At 49.9% G+C, this 13,245-nt stretch overlaps 1 protein-coding gene across 1 annotated transcript in view; it reads right to left on the reverse strand.

Annotated features, from left to right (window-relative positions):
- Positions 1-1,742: 1,742 nt before the first annotated feature.
- Tbc1d22b (TBC1 domain family member 22B) overlaps positions 1,743-13,245 on the reverse strand; it is a 50,723-nt gene continuing 39,220 nt past the window's right edge. Inside the window, exons 12-13 of the mRNA XM_057751630.1 lie at positions 13,047-13,142; positions 1,743-3,747 (exon numbers count right to left, since the gene is read on the reverse strand). Of these exons, the coding sequence (XP_057607613.1) occupies positions 3,619-3,747; positions 13,047-13,142 (225 nt within the window). The 3' untranslated portion in view covers positions 1,743-3,618. The remainder of the gene's footprint in view (positions 3,748-13,046; positions 13,143-13,245) is intronic.

Consider the following 13,245-nt stretch of genomic DNA (forward strand, 5'->3'; position numbering starts at 1 on the left):
CGGAGGATCAGCTTCAAGCTCAAGTATTTATTGCACATCTGATTTTATTAGGGAATGGGGGCAATGGGAATCCCAAATCAGGAATACCTTCTTGTTTTCCTCTCCTTCAGTGTGAGTTCCTGGCTGTTGACTTTGCAAGTGATACAGTTATCAATGTCAAATGTAGGCCTGGGAAGCTTTATAACTGTGCTAGATCACCCTGAGTGGGCTATCTGGGGACTACAGAAACCATTGGGGGGGGGGCGTGTAGCTCCCTGGTAGGGTGTTTATGAGGCACGTACAAAATCTTGGGTTTGATCCCTAGTACTGAGGTGGGGGGATAGAGAAGAGGAAAGAAGAGAGGAAATTGAGGCAGGGGAAGGGGGACGGAGGGAAGGAAAGAAAAAAAGTATGGCTGTAAACAATGGAGCACACCTTTAATCCCAGCACTACAGAGGCAGAGACAGATAGGTCTCTGCAAGTTCGAGACCAGCCTGGTCTACAAAGTGAATTCCAGGACAGTCAAGGCGAAAAAAGGAAAAAAAAAAAAAAGAAAAAAAAAAGCACTCATGCAAACTCAACCTGGTACTCCCAACACCTTCTCCAACAGGAAGTTCCGGTTCATTCTCTCACCTCCTAATGACATGTGCTTCTTAGCTGGAAGTCCCGGTTCATTCTCTTACCTGCTTCTTAGCAGGAGGTCCTGGTTTGGTGTAGGAGTTCCTTCTGTTTGTGTGTTGCTTTAATTGGTTAATGAATAAAGAAACAGCTTTGTCCTAGTTGATAGAGTGGAACTTAGGTAGGCAGAGAAAACAGAGCTGAATGCTGGGAAGAAGGGCAGAGTAAGAGACGCCATGGATCCTCTGCCTGAGACAGCCGCAGGTTAGAATTTTATCCGGTAAGCCACTGCCATGTGGCGATACACATATTAATGGAGATGGGTTAAACTAATATGTAAGAGTTAGCCAATAAGAACTTAGAGCTAATGGCCAAGCAGTGTTTTAATCAGTACAGTTTCTGTGTGGTTATTTTGGGTGTAAGCTAGCCAGGCAGCCGGGACAAACAAGGGGCCTGCTCCACCAACACTGGTTCATTCTCTCACCTCCTCATGAGGTGCGCTCCTTCAGACATGAGAAATACTCCACATAAAGGCTTTGCCACAGTGCTGCACATGACCACGTGAGGTCAGTCTGCCAGCACCCCCTGAGGAAACAGGTTACTCACTTGGCAGTCTCTTCCTGAGAGTAGGGGCTCAGCCTTTGCTGATGTCCCCTGGAAATGCTGCTGGCCTACACAAGGCTTGACCCCATTTCTTTCTTTCATTTTTTTTAGATTTTATTTATTATGTGTACAGAATTCTACCTGCATGCATGACTGCATGCCAGAAGAGGGTACTATAGATGGTTCTGAGACACCATTTGGTTGCTGGGAATTGAACTCAAGACCTCTGGAAGCCAGTGCTCTTAACCTCTGAACTACCTCTCTCCAGCCACCCCCCATTTTTTTTTTTAAGATTTGTGTGTGTGTGTGCGCACATGTGAGCTACATGAGTACAGTGCCTGCAGAGGGCAGAAGGAAGTGACGGCCCCCCGAGGCTAGACTATAGGCAACCGTGAATCAGCTGAGGTGGGTATGGGGAAGGAGATTAGGCATCCTAACCACGGGACCACTTCTCTAGCCCTTGACCCCTTTCCCACCCCCACCCCCAGCAAGAAAAACCCAGGGGGAAAAAAGACACTTCATTCCGGGTTCCGGACCTCATGAGACGAAAGCTCACGATGGAGGAGGAAACACACCATTTATTTACAATCCACTCATTTTATCCACAATTTCCCATACAAACATAAAACTAAAAAAATAAAACCACCACTTGGGAACACAAGTGTCTTTCTTTAGTTAATCTGTTTGAGGGAGGGCCATGAGTCCCCAGTCTGTGGAGACTACTGAGGCACACGGAAAGGTGGGTGGGGAACGGGGAAGAACGCCTGAGAAACAGCTTGGATGAGGGACCTAACTCACAAGGGCGAGGCGTGGCCTGCCGGTGGAGTGACACAGGCAAGTGACCTTAGGGTGTCACCGAAAGGAACACTGCCTGGCTTCCCAAGTGGATGGATGGCTGGCCTCCATCCTGCCTTTCTCCACCAAGCACCAAAACTCGAGCATGGGTCAGACACCTCACGAGCTGTGGGGAGTGTGATGGTGACAAGGGACACCTAGCGCCACTCTAGGAAGAGACCCCCATCTTGGGGACACACAGGGATCCCTTCTCTTGGCACGGACTTGTCAGCCAGCCTCTGTCCTGACCACAGTGCTGACTTACACAGGGGAAGCCAAAGGATGGGGTCACAAAACCTGAGGGGGGCTTCTGCCTCTGTGGTCCTTGCTGGGGAGGTGCTGGGGGTGAGTAGAGGGGAGCTCTGCCATGGAAGAGGGAAGGACAGGCCAGGTGTTCAGAGGCCCAAGGAGGGACTGGAAGCGGAAGGCGAGACACTGACAGACAGCATGTCTGCTGGCCACACCCTCCAGAGGGCCCCCAGGTCCCTCCCCTTAAGCTACCCACCCAGCAAGTTCATCTGTGCTAATGACCTAGATTGCTTTCACATGTCAATGCACACTATAAATATAAAATCATATCTGCTACAAAGAGGACATAGATTTGTACACCTTTACCCATATACATAATAACACAATTTATACATAATATCTTGGAGTGGTTCACCCTGGAAAAGGGCTTGAAGAGGTGGTTAAAAAGAAGAAGAAGAAGAAGAAGAAAAAAAAAGAAAACAATAAAACAAAACCATCCTCTTTCTCCCTCCTCTGCCCTGGTCCCTCTCAAGGGACCATCAGATACTTGGTCCCTCCGGTCCTTCCCAAATGGTTCTGATGGGTTTGTCTGAACACAAATTCAGACATGTGGCAAAATGCTGATGGGCTTGCACACGCAAACACACACGCACACACCTCCGCAATTATTCGAGCACACACACATACACGCACGCACACACAGACACATGCACACCATGTGAGATTCATAGGTGAGGAAGGGAGACGCAATCCCTAGCCCTTGCGTGTAGGCCTCTCCTCAGGGCTGTGAACACGGTGTCTCCTCCACCTGAGAAGGAAGGGCTCACTCATTGGCTCAGCTGGGGCAGGGGGAGGCAGGGAGTGAGGGGGAGAAGGGTGGGGCCAGGGTCTTCGTCCCTGACCTGTGATCAGATCAAATGAGTCACACAAAGCAACAGCACAGAGAGCGTAATACCCCATGCCGTGGGATGAGAATTTGTGTCTTTCCTGTTAAAAAGAAGAAAACAAAGTAAAAGAAAACCACACCAGCTGGGTCCTGGGCAGAGCCAGCGGTGCCTGGAGGGGCAGTGTGGGGCAAACCGGAGCCTCCTCTGTGTCCAGCGTCACCTCCTCCTCTGCCCCTCCACACGCACAGAATACTGACAGTGGTCCCAGACACATCCAGAGACACGACGTGGCGGATGCTGTGAAGTTAAGACCTGGGCGGTGGTGCCGGGGGTGAGCTTTGTACAGCAGGAGTGGTTCCTGGCCGGGGTCCACGGCTTGCACAGTGGCCACAGTGATGAAATTGCCATCAGAGATGGGGGCAGTCTGGGTCCCCGGGGGAGACAGCACCTATCGGCGGTAGTGGTTGGGGGCATCTGCAAACATGTACTTGAGTCTGTATGCCTCAGCCAGCAGCAGCCCGATCTCCTCATTGCCCCAGTGGATCGTAGGCAGGTTCTGCAGCAGCATGAGGAGGCCCTGCAAGGCAAGGAAGGCCCTTCATCTCTTTACAGTCTGCAGCCGGAGGGAGGCCCAGAAGATCCTGCTGCAGGGCCTGGGATGGGGCCCTCCTCCTGGGCCACATGAACCCCAGGGTCTAGCCTTCTGCCTCCTACACATCATGCAGCTTTGGGTCCTTTGCTCAGTCCAGGTGTTTAAATCCTCCAGAGTCTCCCACACACAACACTGCCTCTCCCATATATGATGAGCAGAGAATGACCACAGTGAAAAAAAAGCAGAGGGTAAAATAAACACTCGCTCCCAGTTCAGGGATAGCCAAGGCTACACAGAGAAACCCTGTCTTGAAAAACCAAAACAAGGGGCTGGAGAGATGGCTCAGCGGTTAAGAGCACTGACTGCTTTTCCAGAGGACCCGGATCCAATTCCCAGCACCCATATGACAGCTAACAACTCTCTGTAACTCCAGGATCCAGCACCCTCACACAGGTATACATATAAGCTAAAACACCAATAAAATAAAATAATTTTTAAAAACCCAGAAAAACCAAGACAAACAAACAAAAACCACTGCTCTGGGGGTATCCCTTCAGTCCGTTTCAATAGATCTATCTGTTTCTTTTTTTTTTTTAAGATTTATTTATTTATCATGTATACAACATTCCTTCCATGTATGCTTACATGCCAGAAGAGGGCACCAGATCTCATTACAGAAGGCTGTGAGCCATGTGGTTGCTGGGAATTGAACTCAGGACCTCTGGAAGAGCAGTCAGTGCTCTTAACCTCTGAGCCATCTCTCCAGTCCCCATCTATCTGTTTCTTAATTGTACTTTGTTCCTTTTTCTTTTTCAGATTTTATTTATTTTGTTTTTTGAGGCAGGGTTTCTCTGTGTATCCTTGGCTATACTGGAATTCACTCTGTAAACCAGACTGAGAGATCCATCTGTTTCTACCTCCAGAGTGATGGGGTTAAACGCATGCACCACACTCTCTGGCATCAGATTTTTTTTTAATTTTTAATTTTTATGTGCATTGATGTTTTGCCTGCAAGGATATCTGTGTAAGGGTGTCTGAAGTCCTAGAACTGAGTTACAGATGGTTGTGAGCCACTATGTGGATGCTGGGAATTGAACTCAGGACCTCTGGAACAACAGCCAGTACTCTCAACTCCAGGCCCCAGATTTTGTGTGAATGTGTGAGTATGTGTGAGTGCGTGTGAGTGTGTGTGAGTGTGGACCACCACGGAGGCCATAGAGGGCACCAGATCCTGTGCAGTGGGAGTTACAGAGGGTTGTAGGCCTCCTGACATGGTGCTGGGGTCCAATCTGGATCCTCTGAGCGCAGGGCCTGCTCTAAACTGCTGAACCTTGCTCCAGGCCCTGCTTTATTTTCTGAGACAGGATCTCGTATATCCCAGACTGATATTGAGCTTTTTATGTAACTAAGGATGACTCTGAACTTCTGATCCTCCTGCCTCCAACTTGCAAGCTGGAATTACAGATGTGTGTTCCATGTCTAGGTTTGTCTGTTTCTGTTTTAGAAGTTTCCATTGCAATCATTTCATAAAGTAAGCACGTTTTTCTCCAGTGCTGGAAGTTGAACTCAGGGCTTCATCTATCATATATATGCTAGTTCTTTAATCACTTAAAAAGTATAGCCAGGTGGTGGCGCACACCTTTAATCCCAGCACTCAGGAGGCAGAGGCAGGCAGATCTCTGTCAGTTCAAGGCCAGCCTGGTCTGCAAGAGCTAGTTCCAGAGCAGGTTCCAAAGCTACAGAGAAACCCTGTCTTGAAAAACCAACCAACCAACCAAACAAACAAGTATAATCTTTTCTGGGCATAGTGGCTCACACTTGTGATTCCAGCACTGGAAGACTGGCAGGAAAAAGGCCGCAAGACCCAAGTCAGCCTGGGCTGCAGAGTACAACTGTCTCAGAGCACTGCGGCCAACGACAGCCTTCCGGCTTCTTCTGTAGCATTCACGCTAAAACTGAAACAATACAAAGAAAACTAGCGTCATGGTGGTAGTGGCGGTGGTGTGTGCGCATGTGCATGCGTATGTGAGAAAGAGAGAGAGAATTCTCATGGTTCTTTACTCAGCCTTCACAAATGAATATTTCAAAAGAAGCAATTGATCTACCTATCTTCCTTCCTTTTGTTAGATCCTTAATGGGTTCTTCATTTAAAATCATTCCTGTTGAGACTGCAGAGTTGCAACCCCTGCATTTAGCCGTCCCCTAATCTCATTGGTAACTAGCAGAACGCATTCACCTGCTGCCAGCACCTGGCCTGAATGGTGAGTCCCAGTTCTCAGCTCTGTCAGGCTACTGCTCACTGCTCCCCCTGCACACCCATCCACCCAGCCACACCCACTTCTTTCGGGCTCATCATGCCCCTGCCCCCTTCCCGTCACGGGGACACCCATGCCCCCGTCTCCACCTGCACCGGTCCTGTCACCTGTCACCGGGACACTCTCTCTTCTCTACCTGGCAACCACTACTCGGCTTCAGCCCTGACCCCACAAACAACTCCGTGGAAGTAGCCCTTGAAGGGATAGCATCAAAATAACAGTGAACATGGGACTTGAGTCATCAAATTACTGTTGCTGCTGCTTCATGCCCTGTCTGTATCTGTGTGTATGTCTGTGCACCACGTGTGTGCCTGGTGCCTCCTGGAGGTCAAAGAGGACACTGGATTGCCAAGAACTGGAGATACATGGTTTTAAGCCACCATATGGGTACTGGGAACCAAACTGGAACATTCTTATTTTTCTAAATAAAGAAAGAATAGTCCTGGGACTGGGGAAAAGGTGGTAAAGTGCTCCCTTGGGAAGCAGGAGACCCTGAGTTTGATCCCAGCACTGGGGGAAGCTGGTTGACGTAGCTCGTGTCTATACTCCCAGCACTGCAGGCAGCAGAGACAGGATGATTCTAGGGCTTGGGGCCAAACTGCCTAGCCCAAATGGTGAGCCCTGGTTCTCAAAGAGCCTGCCTCAAGACACAAGGTGAGCTGGAGAGCTGACTCAGAGGCACTTGCTATCCTCCCAGAAGAGCTGGGTTCGATTCCCAGCCCCTGTGTGGTAGCTTCAAACCATAACTTCAGTCTCGGGGGATCCAATGCCCTCTTCTGGCCTCCAACGTGCATTAGGAACACACACAGCACACAAACATGAATGCAGGCAAACATTTACCATATGAAATAATAAATTTTCAAAACCAGAAATTAAACCAAGTGTGGTGGCATATGCCTTTAATTCCGGCAGGCAGAGCTCTCTAAGTTCAGACCAGCCTGGTTTAGACAGTGAGTTCCATAGCTAGTTCCAGGACAGTCAAGGCCACATAAAGAGACCCTGTCTCAAAAACTTTCTTTAGGTTTGTTCATTCTGTGTGAGTGTGTACTTGAATGTGGAATGTGGAGATCAGAGGACAGTCTTAGGACAGCAGGTTCTCCCCTTCCACTGTGTAGATTCCAGAGTTTGGGCTCAGTCAGGTTTGGCGGCAAGCACCTTTCTTTACCCACTGAGCCATCTCGCTGGCCCTCTTCACAGCCCCCTTAGTGGAAACTTCTAGTATTTCCATGATTCCATGCTTTTATGTAACTCGCAAGCAAAACCAACCAACATGAGTGTTGCTCGGGAGAAGGGCGCCCTTTCTGGGATGGGAGCCACTTCTGACTTCTAACTCTAGCTTTAGTAGAAGCTTTCTAGAAACTTCTCAAATTCTATCCCTGGTCAAGCGCAGAAAGAGGATTAGCTGTAAGGAGCCGCTCTGCCACCTGGTGGCAGTTCTTCGAACGACAGCTTTCCACCTCTGCCTGCTCCCTGCCCCACAGCAGCTTAGCAGTGTTGAAAAAGTGAGAAAAAATTTCTTTCGATAAAAACGATGAAACTGAATAACCACGGCCAAGGGAGAGAGGTGCTGGTCACAAGTCAGGTGCGCTTAGCCCAGATAGCAGTCACTACCAGAATCGGACTGAAGATTCTCTATAAAGCAGACCCTCAGGAGCCCTAAACAGGGTGCAGTCAGATGAACTAGCATAGGCCTGGGCCTGTCTGCAGGGCAAGGCTGGAGGGAAGCCTGCAACTACCTTTCAGAGCTGGATGCAGAAGCATCTGCTGGGAACCCAAGCATCTCAAAGAGAAGGGTACTGAACAAGGGCTGGAGTTGGAAACAACTAGACAGGAGGCCAGAGGAGCGAGCACTGGCTGCTCTCACAAAGGACCCAGGTCCCAGTACCGATGTGATGGTTCACATCTGTAATTCCAGCTCCAGGGGATCTAATGCTCTCTTCTGAACAGCACAGGTACAGAAACACATGTGGTATATACAAACGTCCAGGCAAGACACTCACACAGAAAAATAAATCCAAACAAAAGCTTTTTTAAAATAATAAATCTTTTTTTTTAAAGCTTTGTTTAATTTTCTGTATGAGTGCTCTGCATGTAGCTCTGCATGCCAGAAGAGGGCATTAGATCCTGTTGTAGATGGTCGTGAGCCACCATGTGGGTGCTGGGAACTGAGCCCAGGTCCTCTGGAAGAGCAGTCAGTGCTCTTAACCGCTGAGCCACCTCTCTAGTCCATAATAAATCTGTTAAAAAGGAATTAAGAGCAAATGGACTTAAAAGGTGAAAGATGGAGCTGGAGGGATGGCTCGGTGGTTAAGAGCACTGACTGCTCTTCCAGAGGTCCTGGGCTCAATCCCAGCACCCACATGGCAGCCCACAACTGTTTGTAACTCCAAGATCTAACACCCTCACACAGACATACATGTAGGCAGAATACCGATGCACATAAAACAAAAATAAATTATTTTTAAAAAGGTGGCAAAACTATCTGATAAAGTAAAATATCATGTATAGAATCACTGCACTGGGGGCTGGAGAGATGGCTCAGAGGTTAAGAGCATTGCCTGCTCTTCCAAAGGTCCTGAGTTCAATTCCCAGCGACCACATGGTGGCTCACAATCATCTGTAATGGGGTCTGGTGCCAAACCCCAGTTTCTGTCTCTAGGTTTTTTTTTTTTTTTTTTTTTTTCGAGACAGGGTTTCTTTGTAGCTTTGGTGCCTGTCCCGGAACTAGCTCTTGTAGACCAGGTTGGCCTCAAACTCCCAAAGATCCGCCTGCCTCTGCCTCCCGAGTGCCTGCAGGCATACAGACAAAAAACAAGAATACTGCACTGTCCAAATGTTCTTTGCAGATGTTGAGTGGACTCAGGTAAGAACACAGTAACGAGCATATACTTGAATATGGCTCAGCACAGACTTCCTGAGGGTCTCCCTTAATGGCTTCTTGTCCGCATGTCTAAGAGCTTTGGCTTTTCACAGGAAGACCCTCTTGTAGTGGTATTTCATTTGTTTTTTTTTGTTTGTTTGTTTGTTTGTTTTTGGTTTTTCGAGACAGGGTTTCTCTGTGGTTTTGGAGCCTGTCCTGGAACTAGCTCTTGTAGACCAGGCTGGTCTCGAACTCACAGAGATTCTCCTGCCTCTGCCTCCCAAGTGCTGGGATTAAAGGCGTGCGCCACCACCGCCTGGCCTATTTCATTTGTATTTTAATAAATAAAGCTTGCCTGAAGATCAGAGAGTAAAACAGCCCCACAGGTCAGCCTTACAGAACAGGCAGTGGTGATACACATCTTTAATCCCAGTAGCCACACTAGTTTGCCATAGAAACCGGGCAGTGCATGCCTTTAATCTCAGTGGTACACACCTTTAATCCCAGCCCTAGAGAGGAATATACAAAGGGAGGAGACAGCTCACAGTATCAGTCTCATTCTGAGAGTCCTGGATCTCAGGATTCCAGGATCGACATTTCAGACTAAGGTAGGTTAAGAACCAGTGGCTGGCTGTCTTGCTTTTCTGAACTTCAGGCCAAACCCCAGTTTCTGTCTCTAGGTTTTTTTTTTTTTTTTTTTTTTTCGAGACAGGGTTTCTTTGTAGCTTTGGTGCCTGTCCCGGAACTAGCTCTTGTAGACCAGGTTAGCCTCAAACTCCCAAAGATCCGCCTGCCTCTGCCTCCCGAGTGCTGGGATTAAAGGCGTGCGCCACCATCGCCCGGCCTGTCTCTAGGTTTTTTTTTTTTTTTTTTTTTTTGGTTTTTCGAGACAAGGTTTCTCTGTGGTTTTGGAGCCTGTCCTGGAACTAGCTCTTGTAGACCAGGCTGGTCTCGAACTCACAGAGATCCGCCTGCCTCTGCCTCCCGAGTGCTGGGATTAAAGGCGTGCGCCACCACCGCCCGGCTGTCTCTAGGTTTTTATTAGTTGTGCTACACCCTCCTTTCCCAGGGTTCCCTCCACCCTTCTTCTGGGCAGGATTCAAAGTGGCAGTACACCAAATGTATGTGAATAGGACCTGCACTTGGCCAGTGGTCCACAACTGTACCCTTGAGTCAAGGATGGATTTATTTACCTGCACTCTGTGGTCCAGGCCTAGTACCTCCCACTGCCTTCCACTGTTTCGCTTAGGAATTCTGACTGGCCTAAGCCTGATAGTGCACCCCTGCAGCTCCAGCATTCTGGGAGCCTGGGGGTGGGGTAGGGTGGTGTGCACACCTGCAGCTCCAGCATTCTGGGAGCCTGGGGGTGGGGTATGGTGGGAGGAGAAGTTCAGGGCCATCCTTGGTTACATAGTCAGTTTGAGGTCAACCTGGGCTATATGAAACCCTATCTGAAAATGAATAAATAAAAACAAAGCCTCAGTTCTCTCCTAGAAGAGGTCCTCTGTAGGGTGGGCATCTCCAAAGCTCGTGCACAGACAGAACGAGAAGCTCCCTGAGACTGACAGCAGCCCCATGACTCCCGGTTGATTCTTTAATGTGCATTTAAAGGGGCTCTGATCCCTAGGCCTTGGCCTCTTGCTCAGTGCTTCTCCATATGAGTGCTAAGCATCTGAGGCCAGAGAGCACCTGCCCTGACCCATCCTCGAGTGGACAAGATGGTTTCTTGGATCACAGAGTGAGCAACCTCTGCCTGGTTTTGGGTGAGTTTCTTGTTCTGTCTAGGGGAGCTGCCTGCCAGCATGCCCACAGTCTGGCACAGCTCACACATTCCTGGATTTCTGATTTTTAGAGATGTTTCCCTCCTGCCCCAGTAGCTTGCACATGTCTGGCTGTGCTAAGGTGTGGTCGCACCACCCACAGGAGGCGGTGGCAGTGCCCACAGAGGCCTATCAATTTCCCAGGGCAGAGAACTCAGGACTTCCGTCCAGGGTTTGAATCAACTACCTCTGAGAAGGCTTCCCCAGGGTCTCACGTCCACAACCTGCCTTGGTGGTGTATACTGCTAAAGGGTCAGGAACAGAAACCAGAGGCTGCAGGGGGAATCCCTTGGCTCTCCCAGAACGGGTTGCTATTGCAGATGTAGGCAGCCTTAGCTCAGAAGAGTTGAAAATCCACCTTAACACTATGGACTTGGTGCCTAATAGTGGGGCCTGACTCTCTGATGGGGTGGGACCAAAGTAACCCCCCACCCCCACCTACCCCCAACCCCACATCCAAGAGTGAGTGGGGCAGCTCAGGGCGGGATACACAGAGCCAGACTTTAGGACTGAGGTTGTGGATGTAGGATGAGGGAAGGGGGAAGGGGTGTTAGATAAACTCCAAGGTCTCCCAGAATCCAGCTCCTAGGATAGCGCATTTGCTAGTGAGTGGAGCCCGAGTTTAATTCCAGCATTACAATAAACAATTTGTTTTTAACAAGCAGCTTTGTCCTGCTCCTGCATCGCCCATGACATGAAAGTGACCTCCTTTCTCCTCCTCCTACACACCTTACCCCCTCACTCTCAGAGTCCTCCCTTGGACTGCGTTCCCTGCCGGACACAGAGCCTTCCCTAGGACTATGGTGTCTGCTGATGTCTGCACGGCTGGTTGGAGCTGTACTGACTGCTCCTCTATTTGGCAAACACCTGGCATAGTTCAGTCTAGGCCAAGTTCAGGATCTGGTGCGGCCTCTCCCCCAAGAGTCAGTCCCCTTTGCTTATATATGCTTCTAGGACCTGCACAGGCACCCAGAGGCCTTTCCAGGCCTCCTCCTGCCAGCCCAGACACCCCGAACTAGGGCTCCCTACCTGCTGCTATTATGACAATTAGGACATCTTAACTGCTGAGCCATCTCTCCAGCCCCCTAAACCAAAGGTTTCTAAACTCATGCATCCAGTCTACCCCGTTTCTTAGACACTGGGACACTAACACTAACATTTATACATTTACTTGCCTAGTTATCTCCACTTGTGTGTCTAAAGTTCTTTCTTTCTCTTCTTTTGCAGCAGGGCCTCCCGTAGCCCAGGCTGACCTCAAACTTGCTATCTAGCCAGAGATATACTTGAAGCCTGCTACTTCCCTGAATGCTGGGATTACACCGTGGAGCACCACACCCAGCCTGAGACTTCACATTCAACACTCTCAGCACCAAAGCCCTGCTTTCCCTACACATCCACCCCACTACACTCGGGAATCGTTCTAGTGCATCTGTCTCAGTCAATCCAGACCTAGACCAAAGAAGCCGGCTCTATTTACAGAAGATCCCAAACACGGCCACTTCCACCTCCACTATCACTACCCACGACCAGTGCCCCTTGAGGAATTACAGCAGTGTCCAGGGTGGCTACCGTGGCCACACTCCTCACATCTGGTAGCCACCCAGAAACTGGAGCAGTCTCTAAGCTCACACCCACTCCTATGACCCCTCTTACCTCCAGGAGCGCCAGGGCGCCCTTCCTGACGGCTCAGACATGACTCTTCACTGGCCACCTGCTTCAGGCCTCACTTCACGGTCCCTTAAATGGCCAGGCACGCGGCTGGTTTAAAGCCTCTACAGGGCCATTTCCTCCACCCTAGTGGCCACATGGCTCGCTCCCTTATCCTCCTCAAGTCTTTGCTAAAATGTTCCCTTCTTGGTGAGCTTACCCTGACTACTGCAGCCTCCCCCTTCCCTGCCCCTGAGGGTCCCTGCTGCACCACACGGGACCCAGAAGCAATGCTTATTATAGCCCAGCATCTCTAATCCTCCTGCCTCACATCTGCTGCCTGTCTTCCCTCAGCACGTGTGCTCTGAGAATAGCTGCTTCACTTCCCAGGATGCCCTGGGCCGCAGGGGTGACTCTTAGAGCATGGACTCTTGTTCATGGCTGCATGAGAATCTCTCAGGCCTGGACAGCTACTCTGCAGCCTTCTGGGGACAACAAACCTCCTCACTGGGAAGAAAGACCTCTGGCCCCACTAGAGGGCAGCTTCCTGAGTCCCCCGTCCTTCCACTCCCAGACATGCATCTATAGCATCCATCCATTCTGTCCTCAGCATGCCAAGGTCTCACTCCCCTGGCCACGCACCTGAAAGTCTTCCTCGTCCAAAATCTCCTTCCTCCACTTGATCAAGAAGGCGGCGCACACATAGAGATGGAAGTGCGAGAACCCTTCTGGCTCAGACTGCAGAAGAAAAGAAGAGTCAGGCAGGGCTCCAAGCCCAGCAGGAGGCCACTGTGGGCCTCGCACTTCTGAGACATCTGGACAGTGGAAAACCCATGCCAGT

Source organism: Chionomys nivalis, chromosome 19 (genome assembly GCF_950005125.1).
Source record: "Chionomys nivalis chromosome 19, mChiNiv1.1, whole genome shotgun sequence".
Classification (NCBI taxonomy): domain Eukaryota; kingdom Metazoa; phylum Chordata; class Mammalia; order Rodentia; family Cricetidae; genus Chionomys; species Chionomys nivalis.